This window comes from Garra rufa, chromosome 10 (assembly GCF_049309525.1).
Source record: "Garra rufa chromosome 10, GarRuf1.0, whole genome shotgun sequence".
NCBI classification, from domain to species: Eukaryota; Metazoa; Chordata; class Actinopteri; order Cypriniformes; family Cyprinidae; genus Garra; species Garra rufa.
In genome coordinates this window covers 5,349,921-5,376,888 of record NC_133370.1, presented here as the reverse complement: position 1 = coordinate 5,376,888, position 26,968 = coordinate 5,349,921, and the positions used below count along the sequence as shown (strand labels likewise).

Here is a 26,968-nt window from a genome sequence, read left to right as displayed (position 1 = left end):
TTTCCTACTGTAAATATACAAAAACTTTTGATTAGTAATATTCATTGCTAAGAACTTCATTTAAACAACTTTAAAGGCGATTTTCTATTTAGATATATATATTTTTTTGCATGCTCACATTTCAGATTTTCAAATAGTTGCATCTCGGCCAAACAATGGAAAGCATATGATGTATAAATAAAATAATAAATGTAATTAAAATAATACTTTTCTAAACAATTATTTTAATTTTTAGTTTTATTCATATTATTATAATAATTTATACTAATACGAATAGTAAATAATACATTTATTGATTACAAGATCATTATTAGGCTAATTATTAAAATAATAAATATAATTAAATTAAATTATTGGATTTATTAGAACATTATAAAATACATAAACATTAATAATAAAATATTATTAAATTATATTTGAATTATTTTATTTTAATAATGAATCACATTTCATTAAATTACATTTCACAAACAATTTATTAAAACTAAATTGGATTTTTTTAAAAATGAATACATATGTTTGAGACACAATTTTTATGAGATACACATGTTCTTGTCCTCAATGCAAAACAACTCAAAAAAACACAGTTACACACACCATAGGTTAAAATGAAAGTTTTAGCTTTAGAAAAAGCTGTTTTCGCTTATTAATGCTTGCCAAGGTAGTACATTAGTAAACCTTTAAATAACAGATTTTTGCATGAGCCATAACAAACATCTCTGCATGAGGTGTGTAGGACTTTGACAGGGTTTGGATGAGGCACGATAGCAGCATGCCGCTCACAGCGAAGCTCAGCCATGCGATGGAAGCAGTGTATAAGCCAGCTGAAGCTCTTAAATAAACATCCTTTACTGTATGAGCATTCAGGTCTGTTATCTTTAACCAGTGCGGGACATCTGACCGTTCATAGATGTGAGGTGAACAGGCTGTGACTTCATGCTTGATGAAAAGTGTTTAGTGGTTGGATTGAAGTGACGTGACCCAAAGCAAAGAACCAATTGCTTCCACCAACAAACATGAGCCAAATAAGCTGATAAACCAATCAGAGCGCAATTTAGATACTAATAACTCTAAATTTGAAATAATCAATCACGTTTAAACCCTCAGTTTATGCGAGAAGCTATTAAAACACCAATAGATGTCAAACCCGTAGTTACACGTAGGTTATTTGTTGGAAAGTTGACTCATGTTATCATAAAGCAGTTTCAAAGCACAGAGCAGGGAAAAAAAGCTACAAGCAGTTCTATGGAGGGCAGCTTTCTCAGACTATTTAGCCTATATGACACTTAAACATATGAAAATCATTCTTTGAGACAAAAGACAAAAGTTGCATTATTTCTGAGAATGACCAACCCCATAAAAGTCACATAGAATATATAAAGAAACAATCATTCAGTGCATTCAGAGTTATGTTCACAGGTCACACAGAGTCTCTGGGGGTTACTCAGAAAACAAAAACGCACTGTAAGCACTTCTTGCCTGCTATTTCTTATAATAATGGCTGCATGCTCCATATATGTTGCATCAGCATTAACTGTGCAAATAAAAAACTACTAGCTTTGCTCAAGGCCAGACCTCAGGTGATGACAAAAGCAGTTCACTGCCGTTTTAATTAATGTTAGTATGGATCATGCCACATCAGCCGGGTCCAAAATAGACAAGTGCCAGTAAATAAAAAACGAGTTAATTTTGAGAAATGTATTAAGAAGTGTAAATATGAGGATCTAATACAAAATGCATCCTCCCGTCTTTGTTAAAAATGTAAAGTTTAAGGCCAGAAACAAACTTAGTAGCAAGTGTGCGAATGCTGCTGCAAGCGTTTGGCCAGCGGGTGTTATTAGCTTCTAGCGGTGCAAGACCAACTTCATGCATTTATGCATTGCAAAATGTGTTGGCACACAATTTATAACCTGAATGCAAGTACAGACACCGGTCAAGCGCTCACGGCTGTTTTTGAATATGATGCTGTGAGTAACACAGGATATTTGTGACAAATATGCATGAAAAAATACAACTGGTATTGACTAAGAAATACAAAATAATATCAAAGCTTATTTCTGCCATTGAATAAAAAGTAGCTGCAACTTTTTACTTTAAATTTACTTTTCTCATGTATTTCTGAGGAAATTGTGCAATTCTAAGATGTTAACTGGCAGTTATAATAAGTAAGAATTGTGAAACGTAAACTCAGAATTCCAAAAAAGTTAAAACTGCAAGATGAAAACTTAGAATTTCAAAAAAGAGTCAGAATTGTGAGATGTAAACATATATTTCAAAAAGAGAGTCAGAATTATGAGAATAATTATTTTATTAAAAAAAGAGTCAAAATTACTATGTCGACTCAGTATTCTCAAAAAAGTCAGCATTGGGAGATGTGAACTTAGAATTCCAAAAAAAGAGTCAGAACTGCAAGATGCAAACACAGAATTCCAAAAATAAATGTCATAACTGCAAGATGTAAACTCAGAATTCCAAAAAGTCAAAATTGCAAGATATAAAGTCAGAATTTAAAAAGTCAGCATTCCGAAATGTAAACTCAGAATTCCAAAAAATTTCAGAATTGCGAGATGTAAACTTACAATTAAAGTCAGAATTGCAAAATAAAAGTTGAAATTGCGAAATGTAAACTCTGAATTTCTAAAAAAAAGTCAGAATTGTAAGATGTAAACTCAGAATTTCAAAAAATAGTAAAATTTGCAAGATGTCAACTCAGAATTCTATAAAAAAAAGTCAGAATTGCGAGATGTAAACTCAGAATTCAAAAAAATAATTCTAAATTCCGAGATGTAAACTCGGAATTCCAAAAATAGTCAAAATTGCGAGATGCAAATTTAGAATTCTGAAAAAAGAGTCAAAATTGCAAGATATACAGTCAGAATTTAAAAAGTGAACATTCCGAAATGTAAACTCAGAATTGCAAAAAATGTCAGAATTGTGAGATGTAAACTTATAATAAAAAGAGTCAGAAATGCAAAATAAAATTGGAATTGCAAAATGTAAACTCAGAATTCCAAAAAGTCAGAACTGCGAGATGCTAATTTAGAATTCTGAAAAAAAAGTCAGAATTGCGAGATGTAAACTCAGAATTCCAAAAAATAATTCTAAATTCTGAGATGTAAACTCAGAATTCCAAAAAGTCAGAACTGTGAGATGCTAATTTAGAATTCTGAAAAAAAAGAGTCAGAATTGCAAGATATATATATTAAAAAGGCAACATTCTGAAATGTAAACTCAGAATTCCAAAAATAGTCAAATTTGCAAGATGTCAACTCAGAATTCTATAAAAAAAAAGTCAGAATTGCAAGATGTAAACTCAGAATTCCAAAAGATAATTCTAAATTCCAAGATGTAAACTCAGAATTCCAAAAATAGTCAAATTTGCAAGAAGTCAACTCAGAATTCTATAAAAAGTTGGAAATGCGAGATGTAAACTAAGAATTCCAAAATGTCAAAATTGCAAGATATCAACTCAGAATAAAAAAAAGTCAGCATTCTGAAAGATAAACTCAGAATTCCAAAAAAGAGTCAGAATTGCAAAATGTAAACTTAGAATTCCAAAGAAAGTGAGAATTGCGAGATTGAAACTCAGAATTCTATATAAAAAAGAGTCAGAATTGCGAAATGTAAACATAGAATTCCAAAAAAAAGTCTGAACTGCGAGATGCAAATTTAGAATTCTGAAAAAAATATTCTGAATTGTCAGATGTAAACTCGCAGCTGTAAGAAAAAAGGATTTGTGAGATAAAGAGTTGTAGTTATCCTGTCATATTTTTATTCCATGGAAAGAAATAAGCTTCAGTAAAATACACTTTTATGGCTGTAAGAAATATTCATGGCTCGCAAATATTTCTCAGTTTACCCACTGTTGGCACACTAAATTTTGGACCCTGCAAATCAATGACAACCAAAACAATACACACAGCCCTGTGAAGCCATGCAGGAAATACCACTATGCACCCCTCTGCCCCAGGTGCAAGACAATGTGGTTAAAAGGAGGAGGCAGGTACAAATGCAGGTGTTCATGAGCAGCATTGAGGGTGGTTATACTAGGAAAAGGAGAGGTAAGGGAATCTTGGCTGAATTGGGTGGTGCTCGGGCAATGCATTGGGGGATATAGTATTCCAGGAGATGTGTCCTATTGTATACTGCACATTTTGGCAAATGTAGTACAACAGGTCATCTGGGTAGTCCTGTCATGCATAAAAATGTCCTGTATATCCAGCAAAAATAGAACAAGTAATATGGTGTCTGGTAGACTTGTTCAACTACCTACATTTACTCTAAAGGTTCTGTGGAGGTCATTAATCTCAAAGTGAATTAAAAAAGCACTGATCACAAACATCTTTACAACACTGTCTCCCTTTGTGTCTCCTGCTGTTTTACAGTCTCATTAATCTCAGAGCAGGTCTATCAGAACACTACACTGCTCACAAAATTCCCACATGGATCATTTTTCACACATAAGTTACAGTAAATGATAAAGAAATATCTTGCACAACCAGCTTTGCTAGTCAAATACTCTGCCTACAGCTTCACATCTCAAGCAAATCTACCTATTTCCCTCTTTATCTCTCTAACTGGCTGTTTTTGTTTCTGGTTTGAGTTGAAGAGTCATGCCAGCCAAAGTTAGCTGAATAGCTTTCTCTTTGGTACATGAAGATGTAGAATCAATATAAAGGGGTATGCATTCTCAAAAAGGGATTTCAAATGAGGAAGCAGCAAAGGAAAAAAGGAAGTTGCCATGTCATGTGATCGCATGTGACGGCAAACACTGAATAGTAAAAGATGAAAAGGTAGAGTTGCACATGACCTACCTGGAAATCCGTCACCAGATCCCTTCCTAGAGTCCCGATGGGCGAGTCCCTTGACATCGAGGTAACCGTGGAAAGGAAGCTGCTAGATTCTGTGAGGTTGGGCATGGGGGAAAGGTCGTCAACACGATCCCTTAGACCTTCCCCTAGGTGGTCCACTTTGTCCACGAATTGCTGGAGTTCAGTACGGAAAGCCCTCATGCGGGTGTTGATGGAATCCAGCACCTGAGAGTCGGGTTTAGATTCAGCAGAGTCCCCATCGCCTCTGAACTCCGAACCTTCCGCAAGGAGTTCCCCTCCAAGGACAACCAGACGACCTTCCCGGATTAGACTGTCCGTATCTGTGATTAGCCGGTCTACTGTCTTTCCAAGCCGCTCAGCTTCACGCCTAACATTGTTGAGCGTCTCCCGGTCTTCCCGTCTCCGCTGGACCAACTCAGCCACTCCCAGTTCGCCAGGATCTGAGGGTTTCTCACCACTGGCGAATCCAGAAGTCGCCGTCTTCTCAAACAAGTCATCAGAATCGCTCTCCCCACCAACAGGACCTTCACGTTTGGGGTGGAGCAGCAAAAGCCTGGCCGTTTCGTCCTCCTCTGCTTCTCTTCTCCCGGCATCACTATCCACGTCACTATCCCGTGGGCTACTGGTGCGTATTCCCAAGTGTGCTGCCAGGTCACAGCGTTGCATGTTAGAGATTAGCACCCGGTTCTCATACTGCAGCTTCATCACCTTCCCACTCAGCTCGTTGACCTGGAGTCTTGCGGCTTTCAGCTCCTCCTGCGCTCCCGAGAAACCATTACCTCCTCCGCTACCAGGTTTAAGCGTGCCACCATTTCCTCCCTCAGCTCCCTCTGACTCTCGGTCGGCTTGGGTGGGCCCAAATTTGAAGCGGTTGAGCTCGGACGTCAGTTGCTTGTTGTGGTCCTCGATCTCAGAGATGGAGCGGCGCAGCAGCTCTGCCTCCTCTTCCACAAACTGCAAGTGCCGTCGCAGTTCACTCGCGGATTCCAGGGCATCGGCACCGTACGGCGAGGTAGGGACACTTGAGAAGGGTTCGCGTCCAAAGCAGTCCCTCTCGTATTGGCAGCGTAGGTCTTCGTTTTCCGCCCTGAGGCCGCGGTTTTCCACCTCTAGCTCTACGATCTTTCTCCCTAGGATGTTGGCTTCCTCTTCCACCAGTTTGAGGCGTAATCGCAACTCGGCTTCCCGAGAGGTGTGGGGACCTCCACCGGTCACCTCCGCCAAGGGTAAAGGGCTGTCGACGTCGCCGTATACTGATTTATACTTCTGCAATTCTTGTTCCAATTCATCCTTCTCACGACCAACTTTAGCCATCTTTTTACGCATAAGAGCCGATTCTTCCTTGGCAAACTGTAGCTGACAGCGCAGATCCGCACTGTCCTCCTGGAAACAAAGAAATAAGTGAATGTAAAATGCAATACCATTTCAAAATGGCCAAATACTGACAGATTAATCAGCCTGGACAACATATGAGAAGTCTAGAGGTTCTTTTGTCTATATAGTTAAAGGGGTCATCAGATGCAAAACTAACTTTTACATGTTGTTTGAACATTAATGTAATACATAATGTACACAACCACCCTACAATGATAAAAATCCACCCAGTGGTATTTTTTGAATCTTTAAAAATAAAATCCCCTTTTTAAAATCAGGTCATTCTCAGCTTCTTGTCGTTGTGACGAAACACAGTTGATTGACATGAGCCCCTTACCTTAGACCTACCCTCACCGAGCTGAAACAGACGGAAGACGATCGCCATTGTGCGTAGGGGAAGACTCTAATAGAGCGATTGAGGTGTTCTGTTGTTGGATGTAATAATGAACAGAGCAGTCGTCGTTTACTCCCGACATCTGAGCCGCTGAAGACGCAGAGGTTTAACGTTACTTGCGTTTTCAAATGGAAAGTGCCGATCCCGATCTACATATGCGTCTTTGTTCTTGTGAATTATTCAGGATGCACCTTCACCCACAGCAGAAGTGAGTATAAGGGTTTTTTATGCATCTTTGCAGATGGCCTTTTTTAATAATGTGCTTGTTGGCAAGTTTCGCCGATAAACACAGCTAAATGCATCAGCTCTCATTTGCATTTAAAGGGCTCATGCAATAAAATGAGCTGTAATTTTGCAGAGCTGATTTTGACAAGGTAAAAGGGTGTTTTTTTACACCACTATTGAGAATTTTTAAGCCAAAGTATATTATAGACTTTTCATTAAGACCCTAAAGAATCATATGGACTGATGAGCATCTGATGACCCCTTTTACAAGTAGTGCACTCTTACAAATATATATTTCCAAAGGGGGATGGTCAAAGCCATTCCATAGAAGAACCTTTCAATGAACAGTTGCAAAAATTTACAGGTAATGTACTCACCCTCTTGTCATCCAAGATGTTCATGTCTTTCTTTCTTCAGTAGTAAAGAAATTATGTTTTTTGAGGAAAACATTTTAGGAATTATCCCTATATAGTGGACTTCTATGGTGCCTGCAAGTTTGAACTTCCAAAATGCAGTTTCAATGCAGTTTAAAAGGGCTCTAAATGATCCCATATGAGGAATAATGCTTGTCTTGTCTAGCTCTGCCATGCACATGCATACTCTGTACAGTCCTGTTGAAGACAGTTAGGGTAGGTCAAAAAACTCCCATCTCATTTTCACCTCCAACTTAAAAATCGTTCTACATCAATGTTTTAACCTTTTTAATTGTAAAGGGCGTTTGACCTTCTTTGCACGCTCACTATGTACACTGGGTTGGTACTTCTGCAGAAATGTAGGACGATTTTGAAGTTGAAGGAGAAAATGAGATGGGACATTTTTGACATACCCTAACTGTATTGAACCGGAACACAGAGTTGGACAAGACGAGCATTTGAGGTTAAAAAGTATATACATTTTAATTTTTTTTTATAGAAAATGACAGATCATTTCGCTATATAGATAAGACCCTTCTTCCTCGGCTGGGATCGTTTAGAGCCCTTTGAAGCTGCATTGAAACTACATTTTGGAAGTTCAAATCAGCGTGCACCATAGAAGTCCTCTATATGGAGATAATTCCTGAAATGTTTTAATCAGAAAACATAAATGTATAATCTAAAGTACCTTTTTCAACTAGAATGTTTTGTGCAATGTAAAGTTTTAATGGAAGTTAAAGGTTCTTCATGAAATCACAGATGCCAGTAAAGAACCTTGTAAACTGATCTTTGTTTCTTTGTACACACCTGAGTTAAAGACTTCTTATCTTTGAAGGTTTCTCTACTGCCTCGCCTCCGCAGAGCAGTCTGAAAGGCAAAAAGAGCGAAGTTAGAAGGTGTAAAAAACACAGCGCAGATTAATAAAATGTGAGTCAGTGACTTCTTGATTTCAGTTACCAGGGCTGGTAACCTTCATGGAAAAATGGGCACAAAGAAGCTTTTGTAAATGTATTAGTCATTTTGAATTAAATTTTTTAGCATCTGATTGGAACAGACCATGAATTGTGAATACCATTTCAAACTTAAACCTGTTTTCATGTGAATTGCAAGGCATGGCCCTGATGGCAGATCTTACTATTTAAGTGAAACTCTGCTGTTTTGAGAATTCTTCTTTATATCTCAGAAAACTACAAAAGAAATATGCATAACAAGCAAATTGCATTGGCTTTGCAGGTGTTCAGTTGTTAATAAAGACAATTCTGGAACCTAAAAACTAAAATGCATAGAATAAGCAATGTTGTGCAACGCAAGTTTAAGATTACCAGTTTCAGATATATTCAACTTCAAGTGCTTTTCTTTTGCACTTTCTCAAATTCAAAAATGTGAAATAATGACTGGAACCAGTGTTGGGAAAATTACTTTTAAAACTAATGCATTACAATAATTGAGTTACTCCCTGAAAAAGCAACTAATTACATTATTTTTTATAGAAAGTAATTTGTTACATTACTTCTGCGTTACTTTTAAATCTAGGCAGGGCTTGCTTGTTTGTTTTTAATATAAAAAGTTCTATTTTTTGCAAATGTAAAAGCCTTTTCACACCAAAAGCCTCAGGCTAAGAGAAAAGTAAATTCACGTCTGCACAGTAGACCCCAGAAGAAAAAATGAAAACTCCATAGGGAAATTACAAATATTAGATTACCTTGAGTAATTTTTGCTTATTAGTATGGATGAACTGGATCATCGAAGGTTGGCAACAAAGACACTGGTTAATAAAATGGGATTAAATACATAAAGGATATTTGTATTACTTAACATATTTAATTAATCTAGGTTTGCGTCATATTCTGAGTGGAATTTCACTGTTTTTATTCATTTTGAGGAATACTGAAACAGTTTTGAGAAATCTGAAAAGTGTTCTGTAAATTGATGTGGGGGAAAAACTAATTTAAAGCAGTGTACCATAATGCTACAACAAAACGTGAAAAAAATGAAGGGGTATGAATACTTTTGCAAGGCACTGCATTTTCAGGTTGTTGCATCTGTTTAGGATGAATCACAAGTTGCATTCTCAGTGTTGCCACAAGAGGTTTTCTTCAAATCAACTACTGCGATAGTAGAGCAACAGTTTGAAGAGAATTGTACTAAGCGAGTTAATTAAAGTCCATATCTTCAAAGCTAGCTCCCAGGAATAAGAACACATCCAATTATTTTGCCATAACCATTGGCTGACCACAAACGATCTCTTACTTAAATCGAGAGTTAAGTAGGTAAACTTTGCCCTGCTTACGGATGTGTTGGTCTATCTTGAGTCATACGCTGAACTTAAATAGCTGCTGCTGATGGCTGCGTTAGCTTGAGTCATTTATGGCCAGACAGATGGAAAGTGTGAGATGGGCACAGGAGAGAAGGGAGACTGAAACTTTTTCATCAACACACAAGCAACAGTGCGAGAGAGAGCCTGGATACCGCTGCAAAACATAGGAGGGGATGAGATGAGGTGATGTCATTTCTATGTGGGCTCGAGTGAGCAATATGGTTACAATTTTCCCATTCACTCAGACATCCTCCAATGAAGTCATCCCCACTAGACACCACACAAACATGGGAAAAAATGACATTTCTAGGCATGCCAAGTCGAGCATCACTACTACGATTGCTCAGAGAGTTAGTGATCTGAACAAACTCCTCAGACTAAGCATTGAAGTTTAATGCATGACTCATATTGGACAACTCACGCTCCAGACATGAATGATTCCTCAAATCATATGCATGCATTTTACATTACATCAGTGTTTTTCAACCTTTTTTGAGCCAAGGTACATTTTTTAATAGAAAAAAATCACAAGGCACACCAACAATCGAAACTGTAAAAAAATGTAACTGTAGCCTATATTAACAATATACAGCCATTCTTATTGAAGTGTCTTGAACAGGAATCAAATAAACACAAAGAAAAAAGTATTTTATGATCTTTCATATTCAGGGCTCGAAATGAACTTTTTTACTTGGTAGCACTCAAAAAGTAAGGAGCACCAAAAAATTTTTAGGAGCACCCACTGAATATTAAGGAGCACCACAACTGCCAATTGAGCAGATCAGCCAGCACTCATGGCATTTCTTTTTAGTAATGCAACAAACTTAATTCTTCATGGCTGATTCTGATTGCTGATGCTTTACAAGCAAATGGGCTGACTCTAGATTCTAAAAGGCTTTTTAAAAAATATTTATTTTAAACCTTAAGCATGGGACAAGAATATATTAAAATATGAGTACATGAACAAGATGTTTATTCTCTCTATTATATGTAGAGCCATTTAAATTAGAGGCAACCACTGCATTTTTAAACAATCTATGGTTGAAATAACAAAAAATAAACTACACAATTCTTTCTTAATCCTATTAAGTGCAAACAATAAATGCAGCCATAATCAAAGTAGGCTACTCTCTCAATTTCAAAGTGCAAATAGGGACCATTTTTTTCAAGCATGATACAGAGCTATTGCAAATACACAACCTATGAACCTATTATAACCCACATATACTAATAACAGCCTAGATATGTTATGTAGCCTAATTTGCGTACATTGGGGAGTCGCTCTCTAAACATGATGTATCAAAATTGCCTTTGAATGCGCGTGCGTGTTTTGCTTTCGGTTTCGTTTTGACGATCGCACGAAACTCTCGGCGGTGCTGAGCATGCATCAACGCATTAATTTAACAAAATAATTAGAAAGTGGGGGACCACAAACGGGATTTCGAAAAGTCTGATGTGAATGTATGGCTTGTACATTATATACTGAGGCGGAGGCGCCAGAATTGCATCTGACAGAATGTGCACGATACTATATTTCTTCATAAGCATATTGTGAAGAGATTTTAATGGTCCACAATCAAAAATCACAATCAAGTCACATCACACACCCTTCGAAACGGAGGTTGAGAGAGAGAGAGAGAGAGAGAGAGAGAGAGAGAGAACATTTGGAGCGGAGCGCAGTGTCAGTGACGGAGTGATTGACAGGTAATATCTCAAATATGAATTTAAGATAAGAATTAAAAGATTACGTTTAATTGGTTATGTAATATTGGAGAGAGAACGGCGAGGCTGTCACTGCATCAGCTCACAGCAGTCTGTGCAATAGTTAGGCTAGCGAAAGTTTTGTAAAGAAATGAAAACAAGTCGCACCACAACAATTTCTCGCACTCGCACAAATGCTCCCAAACATATTTAGAGGTCGCGCAGATTAAATTTTGGGAGCATATGCGACCAAAATGGTCGCAATTTCGAGCCCTGATATTCCTTCTTCTGTCAAATAAAAAGTGCAATTAACAATATATAGTCATTCTTATCAAAGTGTCTTGAATAGGAATCAAACAAACACGATGAAAACAGTCTTTTTTGATCTTTCATATTTCTACCCACTCAATGTGAAACCTGGGCCTGTTTAGGTGAAATTGAATAATTTCCCACGGCACACCTGACGATCTCTCACGGCACACTAGTGTACCGCGGCACAGTGGTTGAAAAACACTGCATTACATTACATTCATGCATTTATCCAAAGACTTATATTGCTTGTATTTTGTTTCTACTCCTCCTAGAGCTTTCAAGCTAGCACCACCAAACTCAGCCCAGCTCTTCAGACTGATCTCACTGAGTGTGCTGTATATTTTCAGACTGATCCGACTTACACTTTTCATAAAACTGAAGATTATAAATCATCAAAATCCCATAGATTTACATTGACGGAATGTTCAAATGATCAACACTATTCAAACTCCAACTGTCAAAATTCAAATCCCTTGAAGCTTCTCTTTTATGAACTATTTCTAATCCATTCAAACTTTCATTCTAACATTTCTAATCTATTTAACTATCTAGCCTAGCCTAGCAACTACAATCATGCTAGCAACATAGTAACTTGTCATCTCATGCTAATGACACGTAAAAACATGCTAATCATGTTAGAAACATGTTAGAAATGTGCTAGCAAGTTGCTATAACGTTTATAGCATTATTAACAAGTTGCTAACATGTTTCCAGCATGTTTCTAACATGATTAGCAAGTTGTTAGCACATTTCTAACATGTTTCTAGCATGATTAGCTAGTTGCTAGCATGATTCTAGCATGATTAGCAATTTGCTAACATGTTTCTAACATGATTAGCACATTATTTCCATAAAAATTGCTAATGATATGCTAATAATGCAAGTAACATGTTAATTATGCTAGAAACATGCTAGCAACTTGGTAATCATGTTAAAAACTTGTTAATGACATGCTAGCAACTTGGTAATCATGATAGAAACATGTTAGAAACGTGCTAGCAACTTGCTAATGATGCTAGAAACATGCTAGCAACTTATCATGTTAGAAACATGCTAGCAACTTGCTAATCATGTTACAAACATGCTAGCAACTTATGTTAGAAACGTGCTAGCAACTTGCTAATGATGCTAGAAACATGCTAGCAACTTATGTTAGAAACATGCTAGCAACTTGCTAATCATGTTAAAAACATGGTAGCAACTTACTTATCATGTTAGAAGCGTGCTAGCAACTTGCTAATGATGCTAGAAACATGCTAGCAACTTACTTATCATGTTAGAAACGTGCTAGCAACTTGGTAATGATGCTAGAAACATGCTAGCAACTTACTTATCATGTTAGAAACATGCTAGCAACTTGTTAATGATGCTAGAAACATGCTAGCAATTTATCATGTTAGATACGTGCTAGCAACTTACTTATGTTAGAAACGTGCTAGCAACTTGCTAATGATGCTAGAAACATGCTAGCAACTTATCATGTTAGAAACGTGCTAGCAACTTGCTAATGATGCTAGAAACATGCTAGCAACTTATCATGTTAGAAACGTGCTAGCAACTTGCTAATGATGCTAGAAACATGCTAGCAACTTACTTATCATGTTAGAAACATGCTAGCAACTTGCTAATGATGCTAGAAACATGTTACCAACTTACTTATCATGTTAGAAACGTGCTAGCAACTTGATAATCATGCTAGAATCATGTTAAAAACATGCTAGCAACTTGCTAGTCAGCCCAGAAACGTTATAATGCTAAAAACATGCTAGCAACTTGCTAATAATGATTAAAACATGCTAGCAACTTGCTAATGATGCTAGAAACATGTTAGCAACTTACATGTTAGAAACGTGCTAGCAACTTGATAATCATGCTAGAATCATGTTAAAAACATGCTAGCAACTTGCTAGTCAGCCCAGAAACATGTTATAATGCTAAAAACATGCTAGCAACTTGCTAATAATGCTTAAAACATGCTAGCAACTTGCTAATCATGATAGAAACATGTTAGAATTGTGCAACTTGCTAATCATGTTGGAAACATGCTAATGACATGCTAGCAACTTGCTAGCCAGCCCAGAAACATGTTATAATGCTAAAAACATGCTAGCAACTTGCTAATAATGCTTAAAACATGCTAGCAACTTGCTAATCATGATAGAAACATGTTAGAATTGTGCCAACAACTTGCTAATCATGTTGGAAACATGCTAATGACATGCTAGTAACTTGCTAATCATGCTAATAACATGTTAATAACTAGCTAATCATGCTAGAAACATGTTAGCAGCTTGCTTATCATGCTAAAACCAACCTAAAGTTTGTCTTTTTTTATCTAGTTGGTTAATAAGGTTGTATACCTTGAATGCAATGACCTTGCAACCATCTACAACACTCTAGCAACCGCACAGCAATGCCTAACATGCTATAAAAATGCTCAGAAGATCTTAGTAGCCACATCGCACTGCCTTGGAAACCACTCAGAACAGAATTAGCATTGTGGCAATGACTTTTGCAATTGACAGAGAGATTGCAATGTGTTACCATAACACACACACAGATTAATTTACACAAATGCATTAATGCATTAGTCCACAAAACACTCTCGGTCTAATTTTCTCCATCCCATAACACACATACAATACAGTTTAAAAGCATGCTTTAAATCTGCAATAGTAATGCCATGCATCTGCTCTAAAGGAGCACATGGTGATCTAAGTGTTTAATGAAACAGATAAACAAAGGGCTCTTTTTATAACAGATTAACCAACATGTGCATTTCTTCTGTCATCCTCAGATATCTGTCCCTCTTACATTTGCACGATTATCTAATTGGAAAGGCATTACAGCGCGCCTGTACTCTGCAGCCTGTGTGCATGTGTTTGCTAGAGACTTATGTAATGTAACGGGTGTAGCTTAGTGACAATGCCTGATTTAAAATAAAACAAACTGAACCCTCTGTGTTAAACGACAGTATACGCTCTCACATGCAGTTAAAGATAAGACTATTCTTGCTTCTAGACTTGCTTTTCACCAAGAAATTTTTTTTTTTATACAAAAGTATGAAGCAGCACAACTGTTTTTAACACTGATTAATAATAAATCAGCATATTGGAATGATTTCTGAAGGATCATGTGATGTGGAAGACAAGTAATGGTGATGAAAATTCAGCTTTGAGCACAAATATAAATTACATTTTATGATACAGTGCCCTCCACAAATATTGGCACCCTTGGTAAATAAGAGCAAAGGTGACTGTGAAAATATCTGCATTGTTTATCCTTTAGATCTTTTATTCGAAAAATTCACAAAATTCTAACCTTTCCTTTAAGTTAAACAATGGAAACTGAGGGGGAAATCTTCATTATTCAAAAAGAAAACAGTTATTTTACATTGTTCTCTGCAATCTGACATTGTTACAAGCTGCTGGTTTTCATCTGGCCAGAGGAGAACTGGTCCCCCGACTGAGCCTGGTTTCTCCCAAGGTTTTTTTCTCCATTTCTATCACCTGTAGAGTTTTGGTTCCTTGCCACTGTCGCCTCTGGCTTGCTTAGTTGGGGACACTTTCCAGCGATATTGTTTACTGTTTGAACTGAACTGGATGATGATATCACTGAAATCATTGATGAACTGCCTTTAACTGAAAATTGATTGTTTACAATAACAACAACTATTGTGCTGTTTAAATACTGTGAAGTTGCTTTGAAACAATCTGTATTGTTAAAAGCGCTATACAAATAAAGGTGACTTGACTTGACTTGACATTGTAATAATATTTCACAATTTTAATTTTTTTTACTGTATTTTTAATCAAATAAATGCAGCTTTGATGAGCATAAGAGACTAATTTCAAACATTTTTCTCTTTTGAATGCTAGCATATGTAAACAGCAACCTCTAAGCAACAGAATACACTGTATAGGACAAATGTCAACTAGTAGAAGTAGAGGAAATCAGAAAGAGGCCAGCTACATGACAGATCGTGCTCACAACAGTGGTGCGTTCAGGCTTAGATAATCACAGTCTAACTACAGTCGACAAATCCTGCTGCCTGGCCTCGTCCCAAATCAGATCACCACCCATCCTCCGATTCAACTCCGCCCGCCCTCCATCCACAGACTGACAGCTAACATTCATCCCCGCAACACAGACCAGTACATCAGGATGACAGAAACAGATCAAAACAGCTCCTGCCTCATGATCCAGAAACAGCACAACAGATCAGATCATCTAGAGTAGATATAGTACAATAAATACAAAAATATATGAATGATTTTGTATTCTACTCAAATAGACACGACTTAAAGATAGCAAACAAGTGGAAAATCATGTTTGGTGGTGTTTAGAGTGTGTAAATGAACAGATATGCAATGTTAGTCCTAGTCTGTAGGCTATATATGCCACGTTTTTGCAGGATTGCAAAAAAATACAATTGAGCAGTGCCAGCCAATGTACCACAGAAATGTATTATCATTATTTTTTTGAATAAAAGTCAAAATTGTAAGATATAAAAAAAAGTCATAATTCTGAGTTTATTATTATCTCGCAATTCTGACTTTTTGGACAATTTTGGACAAATCTGGAGATACAATACAAACTCACAATTGTGAGATATACATGTAGAACGGCGTGACATAAACTAAAAATCATGTTTTATGGTATTTAGAGTGTGTAAATGAACAGATTTACAACGTTAGGCTATATATGCCACACTTTTGCAGGATTTTGATTGCAAAACATAAAATTGATCAGTGCCAACCAATGTATTTTTTTTAATAAAAGTCAAAATTGCCAGATATAAACTCATAATTCTGAGAAAAAAAATGCTAAAATTCAAGATAAAATAGTCAGAATTCTAAGATGTAAACTTGGAATTGCAAGAAAGAAAGTAAGATTTATGAGTTTCTATCTCTCAATTCTGACTTTTTAGACAATTTCTGACAATGTGGAGATTCAGTGCAACCTCAGAATTGTGAGATATAAACGTAGAACGGCGTGCCATAAACTAAAAATCATGTTTTTTTTGGTATTTAGAGCGTGTAAATGTACAGATTTGCAATGTTAGTACTAGTCTATAGGCTATATATGCCACATTTTGCAGGATTTTATTTGCAAAAAATAAAATTAATCAGTGCCAGCCAATGTACCACAGAAAATGATTATTATTATTTGTTTTTTTTTTTTAAATAAAAGTCAAAATAGTGAGATATAAACTTAGAATTCTGAGAAAAAACTATAAGGATTTCAAGATATAAAGTCAGTATTCTAAGATGTAAACATGGAATTGCAAGAAAGAAAGTAAGAATTCTGAGTTTATATCTCACAATTCTGACTTTTTGGACAATTTTGGACCAATTTGGAGATACAGTACAAACTCAGAATTGTGAGATATAAACGTAGAACGGCGTGACGAACTAAAAATAATGTTTTGTGGTATTTAGAGTGTGTAAATTAACAGATTTACAATGTTAGTCCTAGTCTTTAGGCTATATATGCCACACTTTTGCAGGATTTTGATTGCAAAACATAAAATGAATCAGTGCCAACCAATGTTCCACAGTAAATTAGTTTATTTTTTTGAATAAAAGTCAAAATTGTGACATATAAACTCAGAATTCTGAGAAAAAGATATAAAGTCAGAATTCTAATATGTAAATTTGAAATTCAGAAAGTCAGAATTCTGAGTTTATATCTCTCAATTCTGACTTTTTTGGACAATTTCTGACAATTTGGAGATACAGTACAAACTCAGAATTGTGAGATATAAATGTAGAATGGTGTATATATGCCACATTTTTGCAGGATTTTGATTGCAAAACATAAAATTGATCAGGTTAATTCTGATTTTTAAAAAATCTCTCAATTCCAAATTTTTATAGCTTTAGAATAATATTTGAACCTATAGTCACTGAGTTTACATAGTAACATATTAAATGTTTAAAGTATTCAACAATTTCTATGAGGGTGAATAAAGGCTAGAATGTGTTTTGGAGGGAATTTAGTTAAAACATTTTGGAGTAATGAAATTAGACAGAAACACACTTACACACTCGTTCTATTTAGCATGAGCACAAAGCTTCAGTCATCTGTCTCTGCTGCAGATAGAGGTTATTCTGTCGCCCTAAAAACAGCCCATAAAGCCAGAGCTAAGCTGATCTCACTTCAGAAAGTGTCAATTGGTTTGAAAAGGCTGAAGTGTCATCTACAGGTCTGGGATCAGTGTTCCCAAAACTCTGCGTGAGGTTGGTCTCCATCTGCCGTCTCCAGCAGGAGGTCTTTGTGGACGAAGCAGAATACATTCAGCCATTCTTTATTCACCACTCAAAAAACACTTCAATACACCAATTAATGAAGAAGATTCTGGCATTCAAAGCAGCGGGATGAGTTTTATTTTAGCAAACAGACTCTGATTTTTACATGTTGTACATTTCCCCATTTATTTGTATATGCTTGCATCCCCTGTATACACAAATATATCTGTATATAGGGAAATGCAAACATTTCTATGAAAGCATGTTTCTGATACAAAATAAATAAATTTAAAACACAATTTTCGCAATTAAAACTCATATTCTGTCAGTTTATATCTCACAATTTAGACTTTTTGGACAATTTCAGACAATTCAGAGATATAAACTCTGAACTGTGAGAAAAAAAGTCAAAATTGGGAGATAAAAATTCAGAATTCTGAAAAAAAAGTCAGAATTGTGAGATATGATTTCAGAATTCTAAGGAAAAATGTCAGAATTGTGAGATATTCAGAACTCTGAGGAAAAAGTCAGACTTGTAAGATATAAATTCATAATTGTCTGAAAGAAATTCATAATTGTGAGATATAAATTCATAATTCTGAGAAAAAGTCAGAATTGTGAGCCATAATTTCAAAATTCTAAAGAAAAAAAGTCAGAATTGTGAGATAAATGTATAATTGTGAGAAAGAAATTCTGAATTGAGATATAAATTCATAATTGTGAGAAAGAAATTCAGAATTGTGAGATATAAATTCAGAATTATGAGAAAGAAATTCTGAATTCTGAGATATAAATTCATAATTCTGAGAAAAAGTCAGAATTGTGAGCCATAATTTCAAAATTCTAAGGAAAAAGTCAGAATTGTGAGATATAAATTCATAATTCTGAGAAAAATTCAGAATTGTGAGCCATAATTTCAAAATTCTAAGGAAAAAGTCAGAATTGTGAGATATAATTTCAAAATTCTGAGAAAAAGTCAGAATTGTGAGATATAATTTCAAAATTCTGAGAAAAAGTCAGAATTGTGAGCCATAATTTCAAAATTCTAAAGGAAAAAAGTCAGAATTGTGAGATAAATGTATAATTGTGAGAAAGAAATTCTGAATTGAGATATAAATTCATAATTGTGAGAAAGAAATTCAGAATTGTGAGATATAAATTCAGAATTATGAGAAAGAAATTCTGAATTCTGAGATATAAATTCATAATTCTGAGAAAAAGTCAGAATTGTGAGCCATAATTTCAAAATTCTAAGGAAAAAGTCAGAATTGTGAGATATAAATTCATAATTCTGAGAAAAATTCAGAATTGTGAGCCATAATTTCAAAATTCTAAGGAAAAAGTCAGAATTGTGAGATATAATTTCAAAATTCTGAGAAAAAGTCAGAATTGTTAGATATAATTTCAAAATTCTGAGAAAAAGTCAGAATTGTGAGCCATAATTTCAAAATTCTAAGGAAAAAGTCAGAATTGTGAGATATAATTTCAAAATTCTAAGGAAAAAGTCAGAATTGTGAGATATAATTTCAAAATTCTGAGAAAAAGTCAGAATTGTGAGCCATAATTTCAAAATTCTAAAGGAAAAAAGTCAGAATTGTGAGATAAATGTATAGTTGTGAGAAAGAAATTCTGAATTCTGAGATATAAATTCATAATTCTGAGAAAGAAATTCAGAATTGTGAGATATAAATTCAGAATTCTGAGAAAAAAGTCAGAATTGTGAGATATAAATTCATAATTCTGAGAAAGAAATTCTGAATTCTGAGATATAAATTCATAATTCTGAGAAAAAGTCAGAATTGTGAGCCATAATTTCAAAATTCTAAGGAAAAAGTCAGAATTGTGAGATATAAATTCATAATTCTGAGAAAAATTCAGAATTGTGAGCCATGATTTCAAAATTCTAAGGAAAAAGTCAGAATTGTGAGATATAATTTCAAAATTCTGAGAAAAAGTCAGAATTTTGAGCAATAATTTCAAAATTCTAAAGAAAAAAAGTCAGAATTGTGAGATAAATGTATAATTGTGAGAAAGAAATTCTGAATTCTAAAATATAAATTCATAATTCTGAGAAAGAAATTCTGAATTCTGAGATATAAATTCATAATTCTGAGAAAAAGTCAGAATTGTGAGCCATAATTTCAAAATTCTAAGGAAAAAGTCAGAATTGTGAGATATAAATTCATAATTCTGAGAAAAATTCAGAATTGTGAGCCATGATTTCAAAATTATAAGGAAAAAGTCAGAATTGTGAGATATAATTTCAAAATTCTGAGAAAAAGTCAGAATTTTGAGCAATAATTTCAAAATTCTAAAGAAAAAAAGTCAGAATTGTGAGATAAATGTATAATTGTGAGAAAGAAATTCTGAATTCTGAGATATAAATTCATAATTCTGAGAAAAAGTCAGAATTGTGAGCCATAATTTCAAAATTCTAAAGAAAAAAAGTCAGAATTGTGAGATATAAATGTATAATTGTGAGAAAGAAATTCTGAATTCTGAGATATAAATTCAGAATTCTAAAAAAAAGTCAGAAATGTGCCATATAAATTATAATTCAGAGGAAAAAAGTCAGAATTGTGAGATATAAATTTATAATTGTGAGAAAGAATTTCAGAATTGTGAGATATACATTCAGAATTCTAAGAAAAAAGTCAGAAATGTAGCATTTAAATTTATAATTCAGAGGAAAAAGAATTGTAAGATACAAATTCAGAATTCCGAGATGTCAACTTGGAATTGCAAGAAAGAAAAACATAATTCTGACTTTTTTTCTCAGAATTGCAAGATAAAAAGAAGTAATTATTATTATTATTATTATTATTTTTATTCCATGGCAGAAACAGGCTTCCATACATTTTTCATTTAAAGCAAATACTTAAAAAAGAGTAGATTTGTATATTTAAAATGTAAAACTTTTTTATAATTGAGATTTTTAGGTATAACTGTATGAATCTGTGGACATAAAATCTTATATCAGATTCAGATTTATTATATATATATCTTACTGCATACAGCCTGCAGAACTGGAGGATGGACTGAACTACATCTAATGAAGGTTGACTGATATCTAATATCTAGTGCTGATCTAACCTTAGCTGACAGAGTGACTGACTCTGCAGTCCGGCTATGACTGAGCACAGATAAAACTGAGGTCGACCCAAAGTCACAAACACACATCCCTGTTGAAACACAGGACATCTGCTGCCTGACAAATGACACAAGCCCTCACAGTCTTTGAGTTTGTTCTGATAACTCAGCTCCACTTTAATCCAGCAAACCACAAACTAAATTACTGTGGTGATCTGATTGGAAAATAAAGAAATAAAAAAGGTTATTTTTCTACATTTCAACCAAATAGACATTACTTAAAAGAAGCGTATGAGAATAATTCAAGTCAGAAATGCCAGAATTGTGAAGTATACATTTATAATTGTGTGAGAAAGAAATTCAGAATTGTGAATTATGAATACAGAATTCTGATGAAAAAATCTGAACTTTGAGATATAAATTCATAATTGTGAATTATCAGATATAAATTCAGAATTCTGAGAAAAAGTCAGAATTGTGGCATATAAATTTAAAATTCTGAGGAAAAAAAGTCAGAATTCTCAGATATAAATTCAGAATTTCGGAAAAAAGCCAGAATTGTGAGATATAAATTCATAATTCTGAGGGAAAAAATCTGAATTGTGAGATATAAATTCAGAGTTCTAAGGAAAAAAGTTGGAATTGTGAGAAATAAATTCATAATTCTGAGGAAAAAATTCAGAATTCTGAGAACTGAAAAAAAGTCAGAATTGTGAGATATAAATTCAGGATTTAGAGGAAAATAGTCAGAATTGTGAGATATATATTTATAACTCTAATAAAAAAGTTAATTGTGGCATATAAATTTATAATTCTGAGGAAAAAAGTCACAATTGTGAGATATAAATGTAGAATTCTGAGAAAAAAGTCCAAATTGTGGCAAATAAATTCATAATTCTGCGGAAAAAAAATCTGAATTGTGAGATATAAATTCAGAATTCTAAGGAAAAAAGTTGGAATTGTGAGATATAAATTCATAATTCTAAGGAAAAAAGTCAGAATTGTGAGATATAAATTCAGAATTCTGAAGAAAAAAGTAAGAATTGTGAGATTTAAATTCAGAACTCTGAGGAAAAAGTCAGAATTGTGAGATATAAATTTATAATTGTGAGAAAGAAATTCAGAATTGTGAGAAAAAAGTCGGAATTGTAAGATAAAAGTCGGAATTGTGGCAAATAAATTCATAATTGTGCGGAAAAAATCTAAATTGTGAGATAAAAATTCAGAAGGAAAAAAGTTGGAATTGTGAGATATAAATGAATAATTCTAAGATAAAAAGGGAATTGTGAGATATAAATTAATAATTCTAAGATAAAAGGGAATTGTGACATATAAATTCATAATTCTGAGGAAAAAATTCAGAATTCTGAGAACTGAAAAAAAGTCAGAATTGTGAGATATAAATTCAGGATTTAGAGGAAAATAGTCAGAATTGTGAGATATATATTTATAATTCTAAGAAAAAAGGGAATTGTGGCATATAAATTTATAATTCTGAGGAAAAAAGTCGGAATTGTGAGATATAAGTCAGAATTGTGGCAAATAAATGCATAATTTAGAGGAAAAAAGTCAGAACTGTGAGATATAAATTCATAATTGTGAATTATCAGATATAAATTTAGAATTCTGAGAAAAAGTTAGAATTGTGGCATATAAATTTAGAATTCTGAGGAAAAAAGTCGGAATTGTGAGATATAAGTCAGAATTGTGGCAAATAAATGCATAATTTAGAGAAAAAAAGTCAGAACTGTGAGATATAAATTCAGAACTAAAACTAAAATACTGTGATGATCCGACTGGAAAACAAACAAATAAGTTTATTTTTGTACATTTGAACCAAACAGACATTATTTAAAAGTAGTGTATGAAAATAAAGTCTTTAAGGTAAATAAAGTGTACAAAAACACAACAATCTAGACACTGTAGAGGGTGTCATATTATTTTTTCCTCCCAGGTTTTATGTGACGTCACACTCTGTTGTGATTGTCAGCCGAGGTTTCCATGGCCTGAAGCTGTTTACAACTCTGTAACTCTGCTCCAAAACCAAGATAACATTTTTAGTCATCATAGGCACACCGCAATAATACGTTTTGGATAAATACAAGGCAGCATCACATGTATTTTTAACTGATGAGACAATGCCATGATGCATAATAACACAGCATCACTGAAAAAGAATCATTATAATAGTTTAATCCAATTCAGATGGAATATGTTAGTCAATATTTAGATGCTGCCTTATAAGGGAGCTGCCTATGTAGGATGGAGAGATTTTAGATCTTTTGTGTGTGTGTTTTCTTTTGCATGACTCATCTCTTTAGTCTAAAACCACTGTTTACTAACTGTCCTTGTGCTTAGTTGAACATTAGCTACAACAGAGATGTTTCCTGCTTCCTAGTTCATGCGTTCTGTGTCAATGAACACTAATGAATGCTCGGGTCTCTAATGGAGGGTCAATATTTACCGTCCTGCCTCACATTTCACGTAACCTTTGAATCTGAAGATGACATAAGCTTGTACAAACACATTTTTAATAATGCTACAAGGCCTCTCTCAGGGCTGCTCGATATCTCTCTCTGCTAAAGGCTTGTTAGGGACAAGAAAAGCAAAAATACGATGGAACGGCTCTCGAGGGCTTTGTCGCAAAGACTGATGGAGATGTTTGTTTACAGCTACATGACAATGGCTGATTAACCGCTGTCTCCTGGACGGCATCAGAAGTGAACAACGTTTATGATGCTCATGGCCTACAGCGCACAACATTAAACAGCATTTGCAATGCATTTAGCTTTTGTAATCGGACATATTTCAGAGTGAAGCAGGAAATCCAACAGGACAAGATGCATATGTCCAGGTCAAACTCAATAACCAGCAGGAAACATGAAGTGCATATCTCAATTATATATATTTACATTTATGCATTTTATTCAGTAAAAACAAAAAACTATACGAGACATCTCTAAGACGGGTTTATGATATAATAATTAGGCTTTAGCATTGCTTTAAACAGAAGCTTCGGATAAACAGAAGGGTAATTAGTCACTAATGTCTTTAGAAGAATTTAAACAAGATGCCATGTCGAAACAAACAACAAAATCCATCCATTTGAAGAATCAAAGACTTATAATGTGATTTTAAGCAAACTTATATGTTTATCCACAAGCTGTGAAGTGTATTTGTAATAATGGGACTGTGAGACAACAGTGTTGTCGTTAAACCATCATTTAAAGTTGGTATGAAATGAAAATTCACCCTGTTTTCTAAATGCATGCATGTTTTGTGTGCATGTTTCACTTTAAACAAAAACTTAATGCTACAAAATCCTCATATAAAGGAAAAAAGAACATAGCAAATAATAAAAGCAAACTCTGAGATGCACATTGATATAATATATCTATATATCTATCTATATCTACAAATATTAAATGTATATATATACACACAACAAACATTTAATACTTTGTTATTTAAAAAAATATATATATATATGCATATATATATGCATACACACACACACACACACACACACACACACACACACACATAGTCAAGCCAAAAAATATTCATACCCCTGGCAAATTCTGACTTAAAGTTACTTTTATTCAACCAGCAAGTTTTTTTGGACGAGAAATGACACAGGCTTCTCCCAAAAGATAATAAGACGATGTACAAGAGGCATCATTGTGGAAAAAAATATTTCTCAGCTTTTATTTACATTTAAACAAAAAGTGGCATGTCCAAAATGATTCATACCCTTTGCAAACTGTCACAGTCTATGGGAAAATCCAAAGTTCTATACCCTTCCAAATAGTCCAAGCTATTCTAAAGCATCCTAATTACCCTGATTCATTGGGAACAGCTGTTTTAATCAACTCAACTGCTGAAAAACAGAAGCTCTCTGCTGTTGGTTTGTGGACAGTCATGGCTAAGACAAAGGAGCTCACTGAGGACCTGCGGCTGCGCATTGTGGCTGCTCACAAGTCAGGAAAGGGCTATAAGGCCATATCTAAATGTTTTGAAGTTCCAGTGGCTACAGTGCAAAGTATTATTAAAAAATACAAGACGTTCCGCACTGTGAAAAATCTCAGAGGATGTGGTCGGAAGCCACAAAAAAAAAAAAAAAAAAACACCTGTGCAGTCCAACGGACACTGCACACCGCTGGGTTCCACAGACGCAGACCAAGGAGGACACCACTTTTCTAGATAAGGCACACAAAAGCCCATTCATCTGGACAAAGAAGAAGACTTCTGGTCTTCTGTTTTATGGTCAGATGAAACAAAAATTTAATTGTTTGGCCACAATGATGTAGCCTTTATTTGGCGTAAAAAAGGAGAAGCCTTCAACCCTAAGAACACCATCCCCACTGTCAAACATGGTGCTGGGAACCTAATGTTTTGGGGGTGTTTTTCAGCCGGTGGACCAGGGAACCTAATCACAGTAAACGGCACCATGAAAAAGGAGCAATACATCAAAATTCTCAACAACAACATCAGGCAGTCTGCAGAGAAACTTGGCCTTGGGCACCAGTGGACATTTCAGCACGACAACGACCCAAAACACACAGCAAAAGTGGTGAAGAAATGGTTAGCAGACAAAAACATTAACGTTTTGCAGTGGCCCAGCCAGAGTCCCGACTTAAATCCAATTGAGAATCTGTGGAGGGAGCTAAAGATCAGGGTGATTGCAAGGAGACCCTCCAACCTGAAAGAGTTGGAGCTCATCGCTAAAGATGAATGGCCAAAAATACCAGTGGAGACATGCAAATAGCTGCTCAGCAATTATAGCAAGCGTTTGATTGCTGTAATAGCCAATAAGGGCTTTTCTATTGATTATTGAGAAGGGTATGAATAATTTTGGACATGCCACTTTTTGTTCAAATGTAAATAAAAGATGAGTAATATTTTTTTCCACAATGATGCCTCTTGTACATCGTCTTATTATGTTTTGGGAGACGTCTGTGTCATTTCTAATAAAAAAAAACAAAAAACTTGCTGGTTGAATAAAAGTAACTTTAAGTCAGAATTTGCCAGGGGTATGAATTAATTAATCATCCTATGAGGTCTGAACCTAAAACATTTCTGCTACAAGCTCAAAAACAATCCCACAACAATACAAAAGACGTCTGGAATCAGAAGCTGTGTTTACGTCTTATAAACACTCAGTCCATCAGAAGAGCACTGGGCCGGTAAGGTGTTGTGATAGTGTGTGTACGCTGACGCTGCAGCCATTCTGCCACAGAACACTAATGAAACAGTCACGCTCTGTTATTCTCACTTGCTCTGATTGAACTCCAGGAGTCACAACATCATGAAGGAAGAGACACAAACCAGAGTGATTCTGACATCAAAGAAAGATTGGCAAAAACAGATTGCCACATTTTTTTTTTTTTTTTAGATACAGCTGATGATTAAATCGTTTCTGTTACGCTATGTGTCGTGTTCACGATGAATGCATTTTGTAAGAGAACAGCAGAAACAGCAGCGATCTCTTTGCCAGTTCATTTTGACAGTTACATTTCTTTCTGTGGGAGTTTAGCTGCGAGCACTTACTCACGTCACATGTAGCTTCTAGTGTAATGAATGTGTTTGATGATATGGTTGATGTGTGGGAACAGTTCAAATGGACTGAGAAGCCAGAGGGGTCTGAAACAAGCCAAACTCTCTTATTTTACTGTTAGCACATTCAAAACTCAAGTGCAATATGATTTACACCATGAGAAACACTCAAAGGCAATGCAATGTAAATCACTTACTATGCATCAATATGGCAATCCAAAACAGTTGCATGCTGTCTGCAATTAAGGAGATTAGTGTGTTCTGTTTCATAATATGCTGAAGCATGCATGCTAAAGGATGCATGAAAAAGATGCTTTAATTAGATGCTAATGCAAACATGCAAACACAAGTATTTTCTGTTTTGTAAATGCTCAATGCTCAACTCAACCAAAGTTCAAAAAGTGATCAATAACAAATCAAAAACAGCCTCCGTGTGAAACATGGGATTTGTTTGGAACTGAATACTACTGTAGGATGCCTACTAGAAGTATGCACATTTTCTG

At 34.9% G+C, this 26,968-nt stretch overlaps 1 protein-coding gene across 1 annotated transcript in view; it reads right to left on the bottom strand.

The window, feature by feature from the left end:
• Nucleotides 1-26,968, bottom strand: part of mtcl1 (microtubule crosslinking factor 1) — a 124,132-nt gene that overhangs the window by 72,515 nt on the left and 24,649 nt on the right. The window contains 1 exon segment of the mRNA XM_073848773.1: nt 8,046-8,105. Coding sequence (XP_073704874.1) covers nt 8,046-8,105 — 60 coding nt within the window.